We start from the raw sequence: 23,864 nt of genomic DNA on the forward strand, positions 1-23,864 counted from the left end.
GCATGGAAATGATGGTGAAGTGAAGCGAATTGACCGTGAAATGCATGGAAATGACCGTGAAGTGAAGGGAATTGACCATGAATGAACACGGAATCGCCAGGAATTGAGCAGGGAGTAAATGAAATTATATAATACACAAACAAATCACAATTCAGACTGAAATCACTATTATGAACACATCATTTACTGCAAAATTATGACAATATATACAAGGCATCGTTTACATCATTTCACCCTGAATGTTTTACAAGACATCATTTACAATAATTTACAGCTCCCACAAAATATACATCATACCTAAGACAACTATATCATATTTTGTGGCCACTCAGGCAATCATAAGCTATAGAGTTCCTAAAGCTGGGAGTGAATTGCTGCAAATCTCTCCCTGACAAAATTTCGTCACTGCACAAAATGTCCATATATTTCATGAAAAAAATGCCATAATCATATCCGTTCGATTGCTTTGGTACGGAAGTATCTTCTCTGACCGTCCAAGACTTCCCATCCAACGTAGACATATCTCCTGCAGCATGGAATAATATAGGTAAGGCCTCCTTCATCAACTCGATATGTTGCCTATGTCGACTGAGTGCCCTCGAATACAAACTGTCGAGTATAACGATTTCTCGATCTCGAGGGTGGATGATCATCAGGTACCAATGAGTGTTGGCGTGGTTGACTGGTACGTATACCTGTGAGTAGAGCTAGCTCGAAAAGCTCGCTCGACTCGGCTCGAGTCAGCTCGGATTGACTCGGCTTGAATGGTCGATTCAAGCCAAGCCAAGCTAATTATTTGAAGCTCGAGTTGAGTTCAAGCCAAGTTCGACCAGGGGGTATTTCAACTCAACTTGACTCGAAGCTCAAACTCGAGCTCGCATCGGCTCGATTAATAAATATATTAAATGTTAAATATTATATATATATATATAAAAGTTTTAAGTTTAAACTTAAAAATAAAAAAATAAAAAACAAACCCTAGAGTTTCTATCGGACCGCACGCACCCCCTTCCCTTTCTTCTCTTTCTCTACCCATTGCCAGCCGCACGCCCGCCTCAACCACTACTACCAGTTTTCATTTCAGCTCCACAATAGTATGATTTCAATCTCTTGAGATCTACTTCTTAGGCGAGAAACCCAAGAAATTCGAGATGGGTTCTTCTCAAATTTGTTAGAGCTTCAAGGAAATCCAATGATCTGATTGGCTAGAGCTCTTTACTTAGATTTCTGATCTGTGTTTTGCTCTGTTTCTTTTCTAGTACTTGGATTTTTGCTGGTGGAAGAAGATCAAGAACAGATCGATTCTTACAGGTTTCCTCATCCGATTCGAAGCTTTGTTTGGTTTTTTCATCGGGTTTTGCTTTGATTCTCTTAAGATTTTTGAATTTTTCATCAATGGAGGAGGATCAAGAATAGAATCCATTACTCTCTCACCCAACAAGCTCGAGCTCGACTCGAGGTAAACTCGACTCGACTTGAACCACTAGCTCGACTCGAACTCGACTCGACAGCTTTGGCAAACAAGCCAAGCTTCAATGTTGAGCTCGAGGCCAAGCTCGAGCTCGAGCTCGAACTCGAGTACATCATGGACAAGCCAAGCCAAGCTTGGCCCACCTCGACTCGACTCGGCTCGATGCCCACCTCTATTGACAAGATAAGATATCATTATAGACATCATAGAAATGGGTACACATAGTGTTAATAACTTGTACCGATACCATTACCTGTTCATACTGCCACATGGCGTTCTGCCCTTCACGATGTTTAACAATACCGAATACTGTGAGTTTCTCCACTTCTACAACTGAACACACATCGTCACCTCCAATGTCCCGATGCATTTTCAATGCTGACATGGCAATGTCGATACATGGCTATTACAAACAACATACCGAATTAGAACATATATCATATAATGAAATAACATAATAACCATGATCCAGTTCATACAGTTACCAGGAAAAATGTGGGGCAGAATTTGCAGTCCTTTGTATATATAGTAGGAAATGAACCGTGCCTTCTCTCCAGGAAATCAACGTACCTGTCAATGTCCTAATCAATAAATATGGCGAATTAAGCTCTAGTCTAATATAATTGTTGAATAACCATAGATATATGTGTGTGAATTACTTACAACACTATCAACCCATGCATTTTTCTCCCATATGGTCCTGAACTAACCAAATTCCGCCGTTTCTTTGTTTGTGTTGGCCCAACTATCCAATTCATGCAGTTCCTCCTTTAATATTACCCTAAATGGATCAATCTTGGCCTCAAAGGGTATGGGAGAACAACACAATTCTTTTAATTTCTCAGTGTCGGCGGCCCTGCTTGGAGTTGTTTGAATGACAGAGATGGAAGTGAATGGAGAACGCTTGTATACAAACGGCTTCAACACCCTCTTAGTTCTCCTCTTATATGCTGCAATGGAAGGCAGTGATTTCTCACATATATCAGCGTCTAAGGCATCCGAGTGTTGAACATCCATCTCTTTGTTCCCCTGATCCCTACATTCCAATTCCTCATCCTCCTTCTCTTTCTCTAACCCCTTCTCCTTCCAAAACTGCATCTTCTCTAAAAGAAACGCCTCCATCTGCTTCTTCAACTCTATCTTACCCTCCTCCAACTCTTCTTTCTCCTTCTTTAATGCCTCATTTTTTATCCTCAGTTCTTCCTTCTCCCTTATTAACATTTCCCTCTCCATCTTCAAAACTACCCTCTCATTCAGCTCTTCCTTCTGTAACCTTAAGGCTTCCATCACTTTTAGCATTAGTTCCACCTCTATGCGTACTACTTCTCTCTCCCTCTCAATCGATTCTTCTCTCTCTTTTAATGTGCGTTCTTGCCGCTTTAACTCTTCCCTATCTCTTTCCAACTGAATCCTCTCTGCCTCCAGCTCCTCCCTATCTTCCCTCAACTCTGCAGTCAGTTGCAATTTCGTTCCCTCTCCCTCTCCCTCATCGCCACTCTTTTCCTCTCCCCCTTCTTCTCCCTCTCCCTCATCCCCACTCTCTTCCTCTCCCCCTTCTTCTCTCTCTCCTTGTCCCGATCTCCCTTCCATATCTTCATCATCTTCATCTTTAATGCCCTACAAAATGAAGCAATGTATGTATCAATTATATAACATGTCAAAGTAAATATAACATATCAACATAAAAGAATACTTTTCTGACATCTTACATCAAATCTATCACGGACCAAACAAACGGCCTCCGTCTCCAGCTCCTCAATGGTAGGCTCTAAGATAAGAACTATCTCAGTCTGCAAGAGAACAACTTCATTTTCATATACAGAAACATATATATATATATATATATAGTTCAATAAGTGATCACTTAGCTTCATAGAAATTGACTTACATCTTCACTCTCTAGTATTTGATGAATCTTTTTATACCTCCAACCCTTCCATCCTCGATATTGTGTGAATCTTGGAATTTGGGAGGGAATGTATAAAATGATACATTGTCAGAGAGTCGGTTCTCTCTCGAGGGCCCATATCTGTTACAATGAAATGACAAGATGATGTTAAATACATATACTTTCGTATAAACTATAAATTAAAATAGACAAGGACAGAATCCTTACTTATAGGGGAAATATGCAACCGGTGACATTGTAATGAAGCCCATGTGATGCCATCAAGGCATTATCGATCCCTTCAGTCATCGTCTGGAAGGCCACACTACCCCAAGGGTAGTGTTTAAAGTCTTCCAACGAGTCAACAAGGTTGATAAATTCTGTACAACACATAATATTCATGTCGGTTCCCCTAACAAACCACTCTACACATAATATTAGGTCTACCTTCACGACATCTTCATGCTTCTTGCTATCAACTATCCTATTGAACACCTCCAGTACATGTTTCTTTAGGATAGGATTTGAATTGAAGTATTTTTCTCTTATTGACTTCTTCAAACGAGGGATATTAGGTATAGAGAGGTCACTAAACTTCAGCCCTGTTATTAAGGTGAAGTCCATCTGGAAAAACTTTACGCAGTTTCCCTGTATCTCGAATACAAGATTGCCTATATATCTCTCAATAAGTGAGTGAAAAATGGCTCCTATAAACCTAAATGATGGAATGTGTAATAAAAATGAGAATAGGGTCTGCCTAAATATTCTAGTGTCATTCTTCTCCAACCCACTCTTCACGCTATCAAACCACCATGTCAAAGAACATCTGCATGATAGAGTGGGGGCCGACTCCCCAAATCACTTATGCAAGGGTTTGCTATCTGCAAGGATGAATGGGAAATTATATCAACGATAACATTCAATATTTAACGAAGCATAATATGAAAGTTCACTTGTTGTGGTGAAAAATCATAAAGTATGGTGTGAGAGTTTGCCGAGTCGGCGGTCAGTTTTTGGCGAATTCCAAATGAAAGTACAGGACTTATAGGTGAATTTTCACAAGTTTTGTGCCTGTTTCACTCGTATATCAATTAATTTCATAAAGTTGTCGGTAAATTTATACGAGGTTATTTGTCAAAAAGATGTCAATATCATGCAGTTATCGGTCATTTTGACATTCAACAAGTCTGCGGCCAATTTTACTAAGTTATCGGTCAATTTTTCGAGCTATATGTTGTGTTTCGGCTCGAGAACGTCATGAAATTGACCGTGAGTGAATTTGACTGAGGACTGAAAATGACCGTGAAGTGAAGGAAATTGAGCGTGAAATGCATGGAATTGACCGTGAAGTGAAGGGAATTGACCGTGAATTGAAGGGAATTGTTCGTGAAATGCATGGTATTGACCGTGAAGTGAAGGGAAATGAGAGTGAAATGTATGGAATTGACTGTGAAGTAAACGGAATTGTCCGTGAAATGAGTGGAATTTACCGTGACATGAAGGGGATTGGCTGTGAAATGCATGGAATTGACCATCAATTGAAGGGAATTGTCCTGCAATGCATAGAATTGACCGTGACATGAGGGGGATTGTCCGTGAAATGCATGGAATTGACCGTGAAGTGAAGGGGATTGAGCGTGAAATGCATGGAATTCACCGTGAAGTGAAGGGGATTGACCATGAAATGAATGGAATTGACCGTGAAGTGAAGGGGAGTCGCCGAAAATGACCGTGGAATGCATGGAATTGACCGTGAAGTGAAGGGGAGTAGCCGGAAATGACCGTGAAGTGAAGGGGATTGACCATGAAATGCATGGAATTGACTGTGAAGTGAAGGGGAATGACCACAAAATGCATGGAATTAACCATGAAGTGAAGGGAATTGACCATGAAATGAATGGAAATGACCGTGAACTGAAGGGAATTGACCGTGAAGTTAGTTATATGTTTCTTGCAGTTGTGAGTCGAATTTCACTTAACGCTCAATCAATTCCATTCACTTTTTGGTCATTTTGAGTCAGTTCACGATCATTTTAACTCAATTCACGGTCATTTTAACTCAGTTCACAGTCCTTATCAATAACTCAGTGGATCCTTGGTCTATTAACTCAGTCGGTGCTCGTCAGTCTTCGTTTAGCTTCACATCTCATTTCGTCCTTTGTTTCAAAAACCCTCATTGTAAGCCATTTGAGCATTAACTTTTGCGCCCATCTATCAGGACATGCCATACCATTCGATGTTTAAAATAAAATAGGGTTGTACACGAGTCAAGCTAGCTCGAACACATCCAGAGTCAGCTCGGATTGACTCGGATTAACTCGGCTTGAAAGGCCAACTTGAGATGAGTAAAGTTGAGTTCAAGCCGAGTTCGACCATGGTGTATTGCAACTCGACTCGACTTGACTCAGCATGGACGAGTCAAGCCGAGCTTGGCCCACCTCGACTCGACTCGACTCGAACTCGACTTGACTCAACATGGATGAGTCAAGCCGAGCTTGGCCCACCTCGGCTCGATGTACGGCACTAAAATCAAATGATAAATGGATTGTGGACCGTGAGCATATGACCATGCGCATATATAGTATAATATATAGTGGGGTCCACAAAAAGCGAGGGATTTGAATATACCTGTTATTCGAAGCTTCTTAGATGTGGGGACCATTTTCGTCCTTTATTCGGTTCACAAAAGTCGAAAATGACGTGCGTGGGGTCTGTATTCTCAAGCGAATAAAGTGGAAATCAAAAATGAAGAAAATGGAGAGTTTTATTGGAAGGTGGACAGTCACAGAGGGGGAGAAGTAATCAGAGAATCAGATTCGGTCGGCTAGGATGAAGGAGCAAGAAGAGGAAAGAAGAAAAAATCAGATTTTCGGTGGAGATGGGGCTGGTAGTGTTCAAAGGGGTGTTTGTTTTAGAGCAGGGGCGTTTGTTTTAGAGCAGGGGCATTTTCGTCATGTGCAAGGGCGTCCGTACGCCCAGGGAGTATTCGTGGAAACTAAAAAGAAATGGGCTTAAAAAGGTTGTGGGCCATATACTGGTCGTACAGTTGGAAATTTCTCCCATATTATCAACAAAGCATGGCATTAATTTTATCCCATGGCAATAGGGGACAATCCCTGCCATGGGTAATAATTATGTTTTTTGAATTCCATCCCACCTAATCCCTTCTAATCCCACCGCCGAAACAGAAGGGTCTGTTTGGGCGGTGGGATTAGAAGGGATTAGGTGGCATGGGATTCATCTGGTCCTATGCCAATTCCACTATATGTTTGGGAAGAATGGAAAAGCTTGGAATTACATTAAATAGAATTGCATTGGGTCCCGTGCCAATTTCACTCAATATTAGTGAGTTGTTGTAGGTCCCACCATGATGTGTGGGCTATATCCACACCATCCACCCATTTATCGAGATTATTTTAGAGCATGGGCCAAAAAAACAAGTAAATCTAATGCTTAAGTGGACCCCACCATAGAAAGCAACGGGGATTGAATACTTACCATTGAAAACTTCTTTAGGGCCACATAAGTTTTGGATCTACCTTATTTTTAGGCCCATGCCATAAAATAAGGTTACAAAACAAATGAACAACTTAGATATAACACGTGTGTTATTCTTAGTAATATCAAATGATGGTGGGTATATCCATTCGATGTACCACCATATTATCAACAAAGCAGGGCATTAATCTTATCCCATGGCAATAGGGGACAATCCCTGCCATGGGTAATAATTATGTTTTTTGAATCCCATCCCACCTAATCCCTTCTAATCCCATTAGAAGGGATTAGGTGGGATGGGATTCAAAAAACATAATTATTACCCATGGCAGGGATTGTCCTCTCTTGCCATGGGATAAGATTAATGCCCTGCTTTGTTGATAATACGGTGGTACATCGAATGGATATACCCACCATCATTTGAAATTATTGAGACACGTGTTATATCTAAACTGTTCATTTGTTTTGTAACCTCATTTTATGGCATGGGCCTAAAAATGAGGTAGATCCAAAACTTATGTGGCCCCAAAGAAGTTTTCAACGGTTAGTATTCAATCCCCATTGCTTTCTATGGTGGGGTCCACTTGAGCATTAGATTTACCTAATTTTTTAGCCCATGCTCTAAAATAATCTCGATAAATGGGTGGACGGTGTGGATATAGCCCACACATCATGGTGGGACCTACAACAACTCGCTAACATTGAGTGAAATTGGCACAGGACCTAATGCAATTCTATTTAATGTAATTCCAAGCTTTTCCATTCTTCCCAAACATGGAGTGGAATTGGCACAGTACCAGATGAATCCCATCCCACCTAATCCCTTCTAATCCTACCGCCCAAATAGACCCTTAGGGGGTGTTCGGGGCATGGCATTGGGAAGGATTATGTGGGATGGTTAGAGGTGCACATTTTTGACCCGATCCGGCGGATCCGACCCGATTAGACCCGATCAGGCCCGTTCCGGATAGAACCGACAGTCAAGATCGAGCCTGATCGGGTTAGAATTTCCAAATCCGTTTATTTTCGGGTCGGGTCCGGATAGCCCTATGTCCGGACCGACCCGACCCGTATACCCAACCCGAACAGACCCGACCCGAATGGCGGGCGGATGCTATAAAATATCTTTTTCAGTTTTTTTTTACCCTAACATTTCTAACCTCGTTTTTTTTACTGCCTCTCCATTTCCTCTCTTTTCTTACCCTAATCGCACCCGAACGAAGGACGAGCGCTGCTGCCCGACGATCTGCTGCCTGCCTGACAGACTATCTTCTTCCTCTCCATTCTCCTCTTCTTCTTCAACGTCCGTTCTGCTACCTGCCCGTCGCCCGACGCCAGTCTCCTCTCCTCCTCCTTGATTGAATCAGGTTTTGGTGAGGATTCTATTTTGATTTGAATATTTGATAGTTTCTTCTTATAAATCCTCTTCTTATTTTCCAATGGTGGGTGTTGATTGTTGAATCCCCATTCGACTCGGTCTGATGCCCTGCTCTAAATGCAAGGACGCGGATTGCATCGTACCCTGCCAATGTTGGGAACGTGCAGGAGCTTTGAGCTGGCACCGTGATGTGCGGGTCTTAAACACAGTCCACTCATGTTTTTTTGTTTTTTTTTCCTGTAATTTTAGCATATAAGCCCAATGGAGATTAAACTCTTACTGATGAAAACTTCTCGGGGCCATAGAAGTTTAGTATGGAGTTTGTACTTGTAAAACAATTTTAATCATGGGTAGGAGGTAAATATTGCTTTAAAGACAGTGACATTGAAAAATTAGCTGAGCCTACTAGTGTTTTCATTACCTCCGTTCTAACCTTATCTGGATCCAACTAGGAGCACTACAACTCAAACTATTCATGAGATCCAACCCATTCATCAGAGGGGCACCATTATGTTATAGGATGCTCTCGCACAAGTTCAGGTGGGCCACAATTTATTAAACAACTAATATAGGGCTGAAAATGTTTGGCTGTAAGTTTTCTTACCGATTTGTCACTACCTATTGAATGGACCAAATGTATTTTGGATGAGAACATCTACATGGTCAGACCTACTGATGGATGCCTTGGATATTGCATATGTTGTCCACTTCGGCATAATGAGGTGTGTGTAAGCATCTGTGGGCTCAGCAAAGCTCCCCTTTTCTAAAAATTAAAATTTTAGGTGCTTTGGTTTTACATTAACTTAGTGAAATGATGTTAGCTGAAAGCACCCACTTGATTCCTAATCAACATAATGCCTTGAAAGAAAAGAACTTTGCAATTTTGTAATTCTCTAACAAGCATAACTAATACAAACTTGTGAGTTTTTTGGCTAGGTTGGATTAAATAGGAAAGTTATTGACGTACACGACTGCAAGTCCAACCACAGATTTGAGATGTTTTCCATATTCTTTAAGTGCTCATAACACTAAAACAAGTTAGAAAACCGAGTAAAAGTAAGCAAACAATAAACTAAAATCCCAACAGGAAGCAAAAGAAAATGGTGATATCATTAAGCCATTACGATTGTGTCTTAATAAGTAATTAAAAGAAGACATAGGGTAATAGTGTGTAGGGTACAAAATTTTATAGTTCAGATAAGTGAGTGATTGTCCTTTTTTTGAAGGATTCATGAACATGTATCATGATAGCGAGTTTTTGTTTATTGTCTCCTTCTTATGTGATGGGAAAGCTAATGACCTTTTGGTGGGATGTTTCCCCCATTTCTTTTCCCTTTTTTTTCCCCCATTTTTTCATTGTGGTTGTTGTTGCTGTTCTTGTGGGTTTGTGTGGGCACACCATCAGGTGATCAGTATCAGCCTCTAGTTTTTGTTTTTCACTAGCATGTCGAATGGATTTTCCTTTTACCTAGGTAAGAAACAATAAGAAATGGAAAAGATTCACATGCAATGAGAGGGACGTCCATTAGCAGAGAGTGAAATGAATAGGGACATAAACATGAGGTGTCTGGAAATAAAAACAAATGAATGGCTTGTAGGGTCCTTTTCACCTTACAAGGTGCACAAGGGCTACTCTTAAGTACTCTGTCTACAAACAAATGCATTCATCAATGCGAGCTCATTGTGCCTTAAGGCCAAAGTAAGAGCCACCTTTCTAAATTGCCTAGCCTACCTTGTTGGATTTCAAGAGAGCCCAAGACTTGCTTGGCCTGTAAAGAGATTTGGAATTCTGAGACCATACAAATAGCCCAAAAACAAGGTCTACTCCACGTGAGAGACGACTCGGTGGGCCTAAAAGCCCAATGTGCCAAAAAAGCTCAATGGAGCATGGGGGCTATTTGTACTTGGTAGCCCTAAGTAAGTGAGAAATCAGAGATATGATTCTTGGCCAAACATTTCATCCCATGTGTTGAATTTTACGTTTCATAATATAACAAGAAAACACTTTCTTCTCCAACTTGTCGCATATTTAGAAAATCCAATCGGTGCAAAAGGTGGGTCGCACTGTAAAGATCATCTGGGGCAAAAAAAAAATAAGATTAGGGGCTGACCCCAAATATTTGGTTTCAGTGACTTCTCACCCCTACTCAATTTTCTTAGAAGCACAAAAATCAAGTTGATACTCTGCTCAAATGGGCCAGGTAAAATTATTTTCAAAATCATGAAAATATTGTATAACTTGCATGTCTAAAGGTGCTTGTAGGGCTAACAATTGTATAATTAACTAATTGTATTACATTGCTTCTTCGCTTTTCTCATTATATAGTTAGCTTAATATGTATTACATTTTTTCTTCTTAAATTATTATTGTGACTTGTTGGTTTATAGTTGTAACTTGTGATTGTTATTCGTAAGTTAGATAATTAGTTACCCGTTTGAGGATTTCTATGTGGTCATACATAGATATGGTGTGTTTTTGGTGGCATAGAAATCGCTCAAATTATCCCGTTTTTTGGACAGTTCAAGGTTAAATGGATAGTATGCTTTCATATAACCTATTTAAATGTTCATCCTAATCCGCGGTCCATCTCCTCGTTTCTCTCTAGATATGTTTCTTTCGTTTCGTATCCAATGCCAAATATCTTTACATTGCTTTAGATATTTGGCATTAGAATGTAACGTAAGATCAACTTATCTGGAGAGGCATGGAGAGATGCTGCCAGATTTTCGGCGTGGATGTTTAAATGGAAATATGAAAGTATTGCAATCTATCTAACCTTGAATGGGTAACTAATTTAGGATTTAATTGTTACTTGTAAGTTAGATAATTAGTTATCCGTTTGAGGATTTCTATGTGGCCATACATAGATATAGTGTATTTTTGGTGACATAGAAATCGTTCAAATTGTCCCTTTTTGGACAGTTCAAGGTTAGATAGATAGTATGCTTTCATATAACCTATTTAAATGTTCATGCCTGATCCGCGGTCCATCTCCTCATTTCTCTCTAGATATGTTTCTTTCATTTCATATCCAATGCCAAATATCTTTACATTGCTTTAGATATTTGGCATCGGAATGTAACGTAGGATTAACTTATCTGGAGAGGCATGGGGAGATGCTGCCGAATTTTCGGCGTGGATGTTTAAATGGGAATATGAAAGTATTACAATCTATCTAACCTTGGATGGGTAACTAATTTAGGATTTAGTATAACTCTGTTAGCATTAGATTGCTAATGCTAATATGATTTAGCATATTTTAACTATCAAATGGAAAGCGAGGGTCTTTCCAATACCCTGTCCCCGGCCCCTGGTGATCGATCAATTACATCACCGATGATCCTTGAAGATGAAGGATTAGGTGTTGAACATGAAGAGATGCCCGTCGACATGGTTGATACTAGTACCACACAGTCACATGTTGCGGGAAATACGAAAAAGAGGTCGGCAGTATGGGAAGATTTTGAAGAAGCAACCCTGAAGAACGGCCAAGTGAAGATACAATGCAAACACTGCAAGAGTCAGTACGCTAAGCAAGCAGATGGTTCGACCACAACATTGAAGAAACATCTAGCAAAGTGTCTTAAAAAAGCAAAAAGTGGGGTAAGGCAACAAACACTTTCATTTTCGCAATCTGCAGGGGGTCCATCAGTGTCCATGTACAAGTATGACAAAGAGTTAGTGAATGAGTGGACGACTAAGTTAATTATTTCAGATGAAAGACCATTTCAGATGGTAGAGAGTCCTGTTTTTGTTGGACTAATCAAATGCCTTAACCTCAGATACGAGAAGGTCTCTCGTACAACAATCAAGAGGGTGTGTATGAAGATGTATGAATGCGAGAAGGTCAAGTTGAAAGGAGAGTTAGCCACGATTTTCCAAATTAGCCTGACATCAGATTTGTGGACGACATCCAATCAACGAAAGAGGTATATGTCCCTAACTGCTCACTACATTGATGCCGAATGGAGGCTTTGCAAGAGAATAATAAACTTCCGTTATCTTGCGCCTCCTGATAGTGGTTTGATGATTTCAGACTGCATACACAGATGTTTAATGGAGTGGGGAATTGAGAAGAAGATTTCGACAATTACACTAGACAATGCCTCTGCAAATGATAGCGTGATAATGAATTTGCGCAACCAGTTTAAGGCCACCGGTGACTTGTATTTTGGTGGAAAGATATTTCATGTTAGGTGTTGTGCCCACATCCTAAACTTGATTGTACAAGAAGGCCTTAAAACAATCGATCCCACGATCGAAAATATAAGAGAGAGTGTGAAGTACATACGGGGGTCACCTTCACGATTACATGCATGGAATGAGATCGTGAAGCGGTTGAATTTGTCAACTCAGAGAACAATGAAGTTAGATGTCACGATACGTTGGAATTCAACTTTTGAAATGTTGGATTCAACGATAGCTTTGAGACCTGCCTTCTCTCACCATGCGGAGCGTGATAGTGCGTATATTTGGCTACCTTCTGAAGATGACTGGTCAAGAGTTGAATCAGTTCGTAAGTTCCTTTCTATTTTTTACAACAGCACGAAGAAATTTTCAGGCTGCAAGTATCCAACAGCAAATATATTTCTGCCTGAACTTTGGAAGGTAAAAGATGTCTTGCGTAAAAGTAGTAGTGGACAAGACTTTTTACACTTCATGACCATAGGTATGCAGGTAAAATTTGATAAGTATTGGTCTGAGTGTAGTCTGTTAATGGGTATTGCGGTTGTTCTTGATCCTCGGTACAAGATGTTTATGATTGGCTTCATATGTAATAGGTTGTATGGTGTGATGGGTGTTGCTGAGGCCGAAAAGATTTCTAGTGCAGCCAGTGAATTATACAATTTGTATGCGTGTGCCGCAAAAGAACAATCTCCTCATGTGGGTTCTAGTTCTGCTGTTGATGAATTGCAAGAAGACACAACAGATGATTTCATGTCTTACTATACACAGTTGAAAGGGACTCAAGCACAGATGCATAGATCAGAACTTGAAGAGTATCTCAAGGAGGATATTCTAGTTCTAAACAAGGGCGATGATTTTGACATTTTGGAGTAGTGGAGGACGAGATCTGGTAAGTTGCAGTACCCTGTGCTCTCGTTAATGGCACGCGATATATTATCAATTCCAATTTCAACTGTAGCTTCAGAATCCGCTTTTAGTACGGGGAGTAGGGTCGTAAGCAAGTATAGAAGCTCACTTACACCTAAATCAGTTGAAGCGTTCATTTGTACTCAGGATTAGAGGGAAAAGAGACCTCTATTGATGAAGAGTTCGATGAAGAGGAGAGTAACAAGATAAAAGAGACAGTGCCTGCAGCTGCAATATGATTTTAATGTCTTCTAATTTTGTTATATCATGTTATTTGTAATTTTGTTAAAACAGTTACATTGAAGTTTTATGGTTATGTTTTATGGGTGGATGAATATTTCTCTTTTTTCATTAGTACTATTCAATTAGAGAATGTTGTTTAAATCTTTTATTATATTATTAGGTAATTGCGTTCATTCATAACTCTCTTTTTTTTGTCCTAAGCTAACCAGATATACAGTAGATATGTCATCGGAAGATGATGCATCAGCGGATATTTGGGATTATGGAGTCCAAACCTACTCCCAGGATGGAAAGATAAAGTTGAAATGTAAGTTGTGTGGAAAACAGTTTGTCAACAAAACAAATCGACTCAAATTGCATTTGGCTTGTCGGGGAGGAGATGCCGCACCTTGTAGAAAAGCTTCTCAAGAGGTCCGAGATTTATTTGGAGCCATTCTCAATTCTAATACAAAGACTTCCCACAACCCTCACCCTGTAACTACAACCAATACAACTAACCAAAGAATATATAGAAGTAGGCCTCTTATAAATGAAGAAGGGTTTAGCAGAGGAACTGCAACTGGCTCTAGCTCTAGTTCCAGGCCTTCCACAACCACCATTAGGAGAGAAGAGGAACAAGATAAAATTTTAAGGGAGCAAGAAGAACGAGATTATAAAGAGGCCATCAAAGAAAGCATGCAAATGGCATACAGATCAAGAAGTACCAGACAACAATACCAAAAAAAGGGGCAAAGCCGACGGACTTTGGGGGGTTTTGGCTACGGTTAATATCCGTCGGTATCACCGACGGCTTTTAGCCGTCGGCGAAAATCAATAATCCGTCGGGGAAACCTCAGTTTTGGATGGTGGACGTCCAACCGTCTACCGTTTTCCCATTTTGTGGTCGCCCCGAGACTTATTTAATTCTCATTTTTGGTGATCTATCCCAAAATGATGTTGAGAAATGTATGGACGGCGTGGATGAAATATATCCATCATGGTGGGGCCCATAGATCCCTCCCCTTTCCAAAGGTATGTTTACCATTTTTTTGCTTTCTGTAAAAACTGTGAGTTTTAAGCAGAATTTAAAATAGTGATGATTCCTTTATAAAAATAATGGTAATTATATAGAGTTATCCAGACCATTCAAATAATCCGTTTGGTTGTAAGTGATTAATATTTATAATGTTGTTATATAATACAATTTTAGGCATCCAGAAAATGGTCCCTCTTGCATGTACGACTATTAACAGGCGTTTTGTTATAAACAATGGTAGACGCACAGAATATCGGATTTGAACTGTTTATCCGATTTAGAAGAGGAATTCCGAAATATCGAGCGCTCATCTGCTCTTTTTGCCATTTTCATCGAGCGGGTCCCTCTTCGAGCTCTCTTTTTGCCATTTTCATCGAGCGGGTCCCTCTTAGAGCTGCTTGCATTTCTATCTTCCAAATGTGATCCGAATCTCAGCAATGGAAGCGTTAGATCAAAGATTGAAGATCTAAACTGGGATCCGTGCAGGAGTTGCCGGGAGATTCACGGACTGATGCGATTCCCCGGTAGGTTTTTGCTTTTCACCCATGGACTTCTTTGATAGGTTTCTAATTTCATCAGGAAGTGGGCTTCCTGACATGGAGGGCTTGTGTTTGAGCTTGTTGGCTGTATTTCTAGCTTAGTGTAGTCTTTTCTCTTTTCAGTTGCTTTTGTTTTTTGTTTTTTGTTGCCTTTTGGCTGTTGTCTAATAAAATCGTCACCTTTCAAAAAAAAAAAAAAAACTGTCATGTGGGCCAGAATGTTAGAAAGTAGCAGACAGCGTAGAAAAACTTGCCAAGTTTTTTTTTTCCCTGTGACTTTCCATTTGTTTCATAAACTGTGGCCCACATGATCAATCTAGTAGCCTTGAATTTGGGTGCATCATATCTTGTGGGATCCGCCTGATGGTCGACTTGAAATTGGGTGGTGCACATATACATCGAAAACAGGCTGTTGGTTGGCCCCTTTTAACCGTCCACTGTCTTGTACACATGCTGCTTGATGATCAGCAGGCAAAAATATGAGCTACTAAACATTCATCATGGGGCCGGCATGATGAATAGCGTGGAACTACATGTAGGTGCTGTTGTAGGCATGGGTGGGATAGTTGTGCATATGCCAATCTGCAGCTAGGAATATTTATCCTCAATGACCTGACTTGAGAAACCTGACTGATGTGTTGGTGTTATTTTATTTTGGTTTGCAGGTGAATCTTGCCTTCTGCTAAACTGGTGAACCCTGAACTTGTGGCGCGGTCAGAACCAGTTGCTGAGTTGCTTGATTTGGATCTGAAAGAGTAAGTGACTTCACTTGTGCTCCTGGATAGTGTTGCAAGCCTTTTGGTGCCATGTACAAAGCAATTTAAATTGCTAAAACCTTCAGAATCTCTCTCAACTTGTTTACCTAGAGGCCAGAGCTTCTATGTGAATAACCAAAACTCTGTGACCTCACCTTTTTGCACCATTGTTTACTTTACTTTTGATTTGATGGAACATGGGCTTTTCCATCTTTGGGAAATTGGGTCTCTCTGTAGATGTGGTTGCAACTAGTGAAGTCAGTATTTTGTTGGCATTGGATCCCTCAAAGAATTTGCACAGAGAATCAATTCAGTAGCAGGCAAGCATAGGAGCTTAAGATCGTGACATTTCATTGAGCTGGTTACGTTCTGTCATCACTTATTGCTGTGTCCAGCATTTGGTATATTTGCATTCTGTGAATAGATTCTGGCGCCGATGCTGTAATTCACTAGTATGCAGCCAAGTTTGCTATCATTAGCTAAATATAGCTGTGAGGTTTGTTGAATGAGGAAAATATGCAGGCCTCACCATGGATGGCCCATGGGATAAAAATCCGTACAGATTGGGAGATCCTAGAACTATGTTATTTGGCCCTTTTTGTGGTTGAATGTGAAGGATAGTAGTAATTCTTTCTTCACTGCCTATTTGTTGGCAACTACTACAAGGGTTGGGATTTCTCTAATCTGGGAGATTTGCTAAATGGGGCATCCATAGTGCAGCCCCTGATTTCGACTATTGGGATCAATGAACTAGGGACCACATTTTAGCACTCCTACAATCTGAAAACTTGAAACAGTTTTGCAACACTCGGCCTGCCACTTCAGAAATGTTGTAATCTTAATGTTGTTTCAACCATGTGTCTTTTCCTTTGGGATTAGATTGCTACAGTATGAGGATGTATTAGATGTTAAACGCCGAATATGGAATTAGTTATTCAACCTTTAATCACCACACACATGGTAGGCATATAAAAGATTCTGAATCTTGACTGTTCATCTTTTTTAGAATATGTGTAAATTTATTTTTATTTTTATTTTTTTGAGTAGGCAACAACATAGCCATTAGCCAGAGCACGGCATTTGTGTAGGAAGGTGGACAACCATGGAAAAGAAAATGATTTCCCCTGATATGACAGTTTCCCTGTTTGGGAAACCAAAAAAAAGGGGGTAATCAATTTTGTTTCCTAGATTTTCAAAAAAAAAAATGAGTAAAATCATTTCCACACACAAGCGAAAAAAGAAAAAAAGAAACCATTAAATGTAGATTTTCAAATGTCATGTTGACTTAGAGAAACATCAAGGAAACATGGAAAAAATGGTGGAATTTTTCAATGATAGTTTAGGAGATGCTAACATACACATTTGCATATTTAAGAGTCGAATAATAGCAAAAAATAAGTAAATTTGTATATTTAGGGATCAAATGATAAATTTCCCTTTAATGGGGGGAGTAAAAGCATGCGTCTTTGATTCGAGGAAACATTGGGGAAACATGGGAAAATTGGTGGATCCATCCATACATCCAACGATGCATGCACATGCATAGATACAAACACACATTCATGATCAATCCATCCATCCATACAATCATTCATGCATGCATGCATACATACAATGACACATACATATATATACACATGCATGATCCATTCATCCATGCATACACACATACACACATCTATACACATGCATGATCCATTCTTTTCTATGGTTAGCATGAATTTTATTTAAAGAAAAAGAAGAAAAATATCATACAACATCCATCAAGTAAATGGAGAAGAATGCCTAGATGAACATAGTTGAGATTCACCTTATTTTGCTACCCTATTTGCCTGATCATTAGCCTCCTAGGGAATGAGGTTAAATTTGGTGCTTACCTAAGCTAACAATTCTCTAATCTACTTTGGTTGTTCTTCTTTTTTCTTTCATGCCAAGGAAATTGCACTCCTTGAATCACCTTCTACAATCAGTTGATGGTTCTCAATCATTCTCCTGATGTGTTTAACGAATTATCCTTTCTCTTCAACATATTAGTAGAGTTTGACTCTTTTCTTGGCAAAAAAAATTTCTGCTAACAAAACTTCTAGAAATATAATTTTCCAGTGTTAAAGAAAGGGCAACTTGGACGACCAAGCCGCTTTTTTTTCTTTGGGTTCAAATAAGAACCCATATTGAGTTACAAAAAGGAAAAAAGGTAAATCAAGAAAGGAAAATGCAAATATGGTACCCAAAAACCTTTAGGGGTTATAATTATTCTTCGACATCATGGTTTTGTTTGATACTTGGAAATTGTAACAAGGTTTTCCTAATATCTGTTCACATGTTAACACAGACAGCTCTCCTTTTTTTTGGTATATGGTACACATGTATTTGATTATTTCCATTTAACATTCGTCAATAATAAGACTTGGACGATTTGTTAAGTGGACAATTTGAGTTGATCTTTTAACATTTCCATACAAAACAACCAAACAATGGAATTAGTATTGGAAACTGTTAAATGTAAATTTTCACTTGTTATATAATTTGAGTTGACCTTTTGACACTTTCATAGAAAACAACCAAACAATGAAATTATTGATAGATTTTGCAATTTTCTATTTCTTGAAGATTTCATAGGGGTTTTCAACATCCATATTTTGAATTCTCTCTACCCAAACAGGTTTGGATAAACCAGTTTTCCCAAGTTGGTATTTAAAATTTTACTTCCTTTTGGAAGGCTGACTTGGGTCCCTTGGGGTCTTTTCCACAGTAGAGGTTTTCAAATCATTGTACCAACAACATGTGATCTTAGAAAAGGCTAGTTTGCCCTTTCCATTTTCCTTCATTAAATTTCATGTGCATTGGTTGAAACTAAAAGGGAAATGCTTTGCTAGAGGGATTCATCCAAACTTTCTCACTGGGTAGGATGGTAAAAGGGAAAAATATCAATGGACCTCATTTAAATGCATGGTTCTTAAATCATAGAGGGACTTTTTGGCATCAAATCTTATTTCAATCATGACATGTACATTTATATTGCCGAAAAACAAGTTCATTCAAGAAATTCATGCTAAGGGAGAGAACCCTTCCTCCAAGAGTATTACATCCTATTTTTGTTTGAGGCCTTTTGTTTTAAGGTGTCTAAGATGTAGTGGTTTTCTTTTTTATTCCAGGGGTTGTCGGTTGGATTTTTACAGGGGTTGTCGGCTGGATTGCTTAGGCAAGCTACATACACAATAGCACGACTTGGGTCATTTAGGTGAAGCTCTTACACATGAAGTACAAATATGTTAGATTGTGTATGGTGTTTTTGAGATAAATATGTTTTCTGTACTTATTTATAGTTATGCTTCAAAAACTGTTGAAATAATTGATTGTGTTTCATTATAACCCATTTCTTCTTAGATGTTCCATCATGATACAATTACAATTAGTATTTATGCCACCTAGTGGTATACAATGTATCCCCCCCGTTTAGGAATTTATATTGAACCAGTATATTCATTTGACTGAAAATGCTTGTTTTTTTATGGATTCCTAAATTGTCCCATTTTGGACAGTTCGGTACCATACCATGTACTTAGGTTGTCATCATTTTCAGTTTACATGTAGTTGAAAATTTGGTAGTGTCTCCCTATATTTTCTCCGGATATGTGGTTCTTTACTAATCAGTTTTCTCTATCCATGTGTAATGGATTACAGGTGGCAACTAGTTAGTATTGAATTTTACATATATCTTGATAATATGGGGAGGTGCTGCCGAAATTTCGACTCGCATGTAAACTGTATGAGGACAGTACATGGTATGTTACCAAATAGGATAGAGACAATTAGCACCTGTAAATAGAGACAATTAGCTCGTATAGGTAGAAGCGAGTATGATAAGCAATTTATTGATATTCACAAAAAGATAGGGAGAGTGCAAACTTCTTTTCTAACTTGAGAAGATAACAGAAATATATATTTTTTTACTCAATGCCCTTATGACTAGTATTTATTCTATGACTGTATTTCCTTTAGCTACAAAAAGAAACCATCCCTACCATTTCTCTTCTTTACCAGGTTGGTTGATCTCGCCAATTCCTAACCTGTGTGTCAAAGGTTCGAGTCTTGGTGCTAACTTCTTTAAAAAAAAGAAATCATCCCTAATTCTTTTCTTTTTAGTGTAGTGGTCAACTTATTTCAAATATTAATGATGCATTTTGACAACGTAATGGATTCTGTGGTGCATTAAATGCTTCCATAGAATGCTAAATGCCTTTTTAATCAAATCAACCATATATCTGTAATGTTTTGATATAGCTTGAATTGAAAGATGGTGCTTGTTTTGTTTCAGGAATATAATCTTATTTGTTAGACGTTCACTTCTCTTGCTGCAGATAAGAACTTGCTTCATCAGGTATAATTTGTATTAATTCAACTTGTAACTCCTCAGAACCCGCTCTGCTGTAAGATATTATAGTGTATGACGGTTCCCAGTAGGTTAAGTTGTAAGTTATTACATAAAGTTGGTTGGATATTTTTTATTTTTATAAATGTTGTCAATAGTTAGTTGGATGATGAATTAGGTGTATAAATGTGTGCTTACCTACTGTCTTGCTTAATTTATATTTATATTTCTTCATTTATATTCTTTTGTATTAATTCAACTTGTAACTCCTCAGAACCCGCTCTGCCGTAAGATATTACGGTGCATGACGGTCCCCAGTAGGTTAAGTTGCAAGTTGTTACATAAAGTTGGTTGAATATCTTTTATTTTTATAAATGTTGTCAATAGTTAGTTGGATGATGAATTAGGTGTATAAATGTGTGCCTACCTACAGGTGATATCCAATGGACTCTAGGGAGTGGATTACTCTACATTACCCGGACCCACAATTTATAGATGGTATGATGAGCTTTGTGAAGTTCGTAAAAGAACATCTTCCTGGTAGAGAAACAATTCATTGTCCATGTAGCAGATGCAGATGTTTACGTTTACCCTGCACAATCGATGATGTGGTGATAGATCTGATTAAATATAGATTTAATCCAACATATAGGGTGTGGAACATGCATGGTGAGCCTGAATCACCCAAGTGTATCGAACGCACTTCTCACCAGTATCATAGTGTGGCAGACATAAATAACATTGTCAATACGGTTGTTGAAGACCTCGGTTGTAATAACCTTGACCAAGTTATTCAAGATGAACCCAATGTAGCCCTCGAAGCTGAAGACATTGTCGGAGATGCTTCAACCAATGAGTTTGAAGCAAATGTACGAGATGCGATGACTGAGCTCTATCCTGGTTGTCACAATTTCACTGTGCTAACTTTCATTGTACAACTTTTTAAATTAAAGGTGAACCATGGATGGAGTGAACAAAGCTTTACGGCTCTTCTTCAACTACTCCAAAATGTCTTGCCATCTGGTAATAAGACCCCAACTAATACCTACCAAGCGAAGAAGATCATTACAAAGTTGGGTCTTGATTACCAGAAGATTCATGCATGTCCAAATGACTGCATGTTATACTGGAGAGAGCATGAGAAGAAGATTAGTTGTCCAAACTTTGGTACTTCTAGGTACAAGACCCATGTTAATTCCAAGTTGAAACGAGCTAAAGTACCTGCTAAGGTGCTAAGGTATTTTCCATTAACACCAAGGCTACAAAGAATGTACAGTGTGCCATGGGTGGCAAAGGAGATGACCTGGCACTCAACCGGAAAAATGCAGAGTGGAAAGATGGGGCATCCAGTGGACTCCAGCACATGGAAGTTTCTTGACAACAAGTATAAGGATTTTTCAGCAGAATCTCGCAATATTCGATTGGGTCTAACTACAGATGGGTTTAACCCCTTTGGCACTCTCAGCACGTCGTACAGTTCCTGGCCTGTTATGTGTGTGACGTATAACCTTCTACCAAAGTTATGTATGAAACCACAGTTTACTATGCTCACTTTGCTCATCGAAGACCATGACAGCCCGGGAAGGATATCGATGTTTATTTGGAGCCATTGATTGCTGAGTTACAAGACTTGTGGCGGAAAGGGATCATGACATTTAACGCATACCATGGAAACATGTTCAACATGCGTGCCATCTTGTTGTGGACAATTCATGACTTTCCTGCATATGGTAATGTTTCTGGTTGTAGGACTAAGGGTAAGTATGGTTGTCCTGCATGTGGTCCCCACACAGATTCCTTACGATTACACCATGGAAAGAAACACGTTTATATGGGTCACAGACGGTGGTTAATTGCCTCTAAACGATAAGGCCAGAAAAGATACAAGTGCAGGAACCTTCAATAAGAAGGGGGAGTTGCGACCACAACCGATTCGTCTGACTGGGATTGAGGTGGAAAGCATCGTTTCGAAACTAAATGTGCAGTGGGGCAAGATCGGAAAGAGGAAACAAAGTGGTAAAGGAGGACGGGAACAAAATGATGATGCAGAATCAACATGCTTCTTGAAGCGATCCATATTATACGATCTGGAGTACTGGAAGGATATTCCCATACGCCATAACCTTGATGTTATGCACATTGAGAAGAATGTATGTGAAATCCTTATTGCACTAATGTTGAACACAACGGGCAAAACCAAGGATGACGCTAACGCACGCAGAGACTTGAAACGGCTAGGAATTAAGAAGCGTTTATGGTTAGAAAATACTGATGGCAAAGTGATTCAAAAACAAGGTCCTTTCTTCCTTCGAAAAGAAGAAAAAAAATATTTCATCCAGACTTTACGTGAGCTTCGTGTTCCGGTTGGTTTTAGTGGGAATTGGAAGAACATCGTAAAGGAAGATAGTGTTGATTTAAAGGGAATGAAGTCTCATGACTACCACGTATTGATGCAACATCTACTTCCAATTTTGATCCAACATGCATTCAAGGATAATAAGCCTATGCGCACTATAATTAGAAGCTTCAGTACATTTTTCAATGCCCTATGCTCACGAACCATAGATATTGAAATGTTAATGGCTCTTGGGAAGGGCATGGCTAGGACTTTATGTGAGCTCGAGATTACATGTCCTCCTTCAATTTTTGTTGTGATGATGCATCTGCCTATCCACTTGGCTTACGAGGCTCGCGTATGTGGTCCTGTCTACTATCGATGGATGTATCCATTCGAAAGGTATAATATGATTTTAATATGAATAAACCGATCCAACATCTGCAATTACATTTTCTAATGTGTTATTAACTCTTTTAGGTTCATGAAGACGTTTAAGGCGTACGTCCGCAATATGACACAACCTGAAGGTTGTATAGTAGAACGATACATTCAAGAGGAGACACTTATATACTGCAACCAGTATAGAGGGAAAAATAACACGAGCCTCTTGGAGAAATTGGAAAAGCGGTTAGACGGATCAATTTCATTCATGCCGAAGTTACAAGATATTGTTGACGACTTCGATGTTGACGTGGTTGGCCCAGTTGGCCCTGGTCAAAGTGTCGTTTTAGAAGGTATTGAGTACGAACAGGCTCGCACCTGGGTACTGAAGAGTCATCCTAACTATGAGACATGGCAAGGGTACGAATTGGACTTAGCTTGTATGTATGTCTTTTTTTTTCTTTTTCTTTTTTTCTTTTTTAATTTCAAATTTGATTCCACAACATTGTAACAACATTTATGAAAAAAATTGTCAATTTTGTAACAACCTTCTTAACTTGCAGGAGATATGCAAATTTCTTAAAGCAATGCAATATAGTTGTTGGGACTAGGACTAAGGTGGCGAGTGATGATGAGTTCATACCTTGGTTGAAGAAACAACTAGACTTGAGTGAATCAAGTAATGAAGTCTTCAGAGATATAGTTAGGGGACTAAAGGCTTTTGCGATGCAGTACAATAAATATTGTATCAATGGTTTCCTCTTCGTCACCAAGGAATACGAAGAGAATAAAATGAACCAGAATAGTGGTGTTAGCACAGAGAGTATGACCACCTTCCGATCTAGTGCTAATGATAAGAATCCAGTGGATGAATCTGTACCTTATTACGGA

General features: G+C 39.2%; 1 protein-coding gene and 2 long non-coding RNA genes across 6 annotated transcripts; 1 reads left to right on the top strand and 2 right to left on the bottom strand.

The window, feature by feature from the left end:
* Positions 1–224: 224 nt before the first annotated feature.
* On the bottom strand, positions 225–2,842 carry LOC131256544 (uncharacterized). 2 transcript variants are annotated; one of them, XR_009176876.1, is made up of 4 exons: positions 2,135–2,842; positions 1,957–2,052; positions 1,725–1,874; positions 225–695 (listed from the first exon to the last, which is right to left on the bottom strand). XR_009176876.1 is itself a non-coding variant. In XM_058257396.1 (2 exons), exon 1 carries the CDS (start codon positions 2,768–2,770, stop codon positions 2,177–2,179), a length of 594 nt encoding a protein of 197 aa, XP_058113379.1. In that variant the 5' UTR covers positions 2,771–2,842; the 3' UTR covers positions 225–695; positions 1,725–2,176. The 2 variants fall into 2 exon arrangements, 1 of the variants encoding a protein (XP_058113379.1); XM_058257396.1 differs by having other exon boundaries at positions 1,725–2,842.
* Positions 2,843–3,008: 166 nt separating this feature from the next.
* On the bottom strand, positions 3,009–4,139 carry LOC131256545 (uncharacterized). Its single transcript, XR_009176877.1, has 3 exons — positions 3,360–4,139; positions 3,181–3,261; positions 3,009–3,088 (listed from the first exon to the last, which is right to left on the bottom strand). It is a non-coding gene; the product is annotated as an uncharacterized LOC131256545 (long non-coding RNA).
* A 10,844-nt stretch (positions 4,140–14,983) lies between these two features.
* Positions 14,984–20,109, top strand: LOC131256546 (uncharacterized). 3 transcript variants are annotated; one of them, XR_009176880.1, is made up of 4 exons: positions 14,984–15,116; positions 15,793–15,882; positions 19,062–19,123; positions 20,029–20,109. It is a non-coding gene; the product is annotated as an uncharacterized LOC131256546 (long non-coding RNA). The 3 variants fall into 3 exon arrangements; XR_009176879.1 differs by having other exon boundaries at positions 20,034–20,109; XR_009176878.1 differs by lacking the exon at positions 20,029–20,109 and having other exon boundaries at positions 19,062–19,370.
* Positions 20,110–23,864: the final 3,755 nt, after the last annotated feature.

Source organism: Magnolia sinica, chromosome 9 (assembly GCF_029962835.1).
Source record: "Magnolia sinica isolate HGM2019 chromosome 9, MsV1, whole genome shotgun sequence".
Lineage (NCBI taxonomy): Eukaryota > Viridiplantae > Streptophyta > Magnoliopsida > Magnoliales > Magnoliaceae > Magnolia > Magnolia sinica.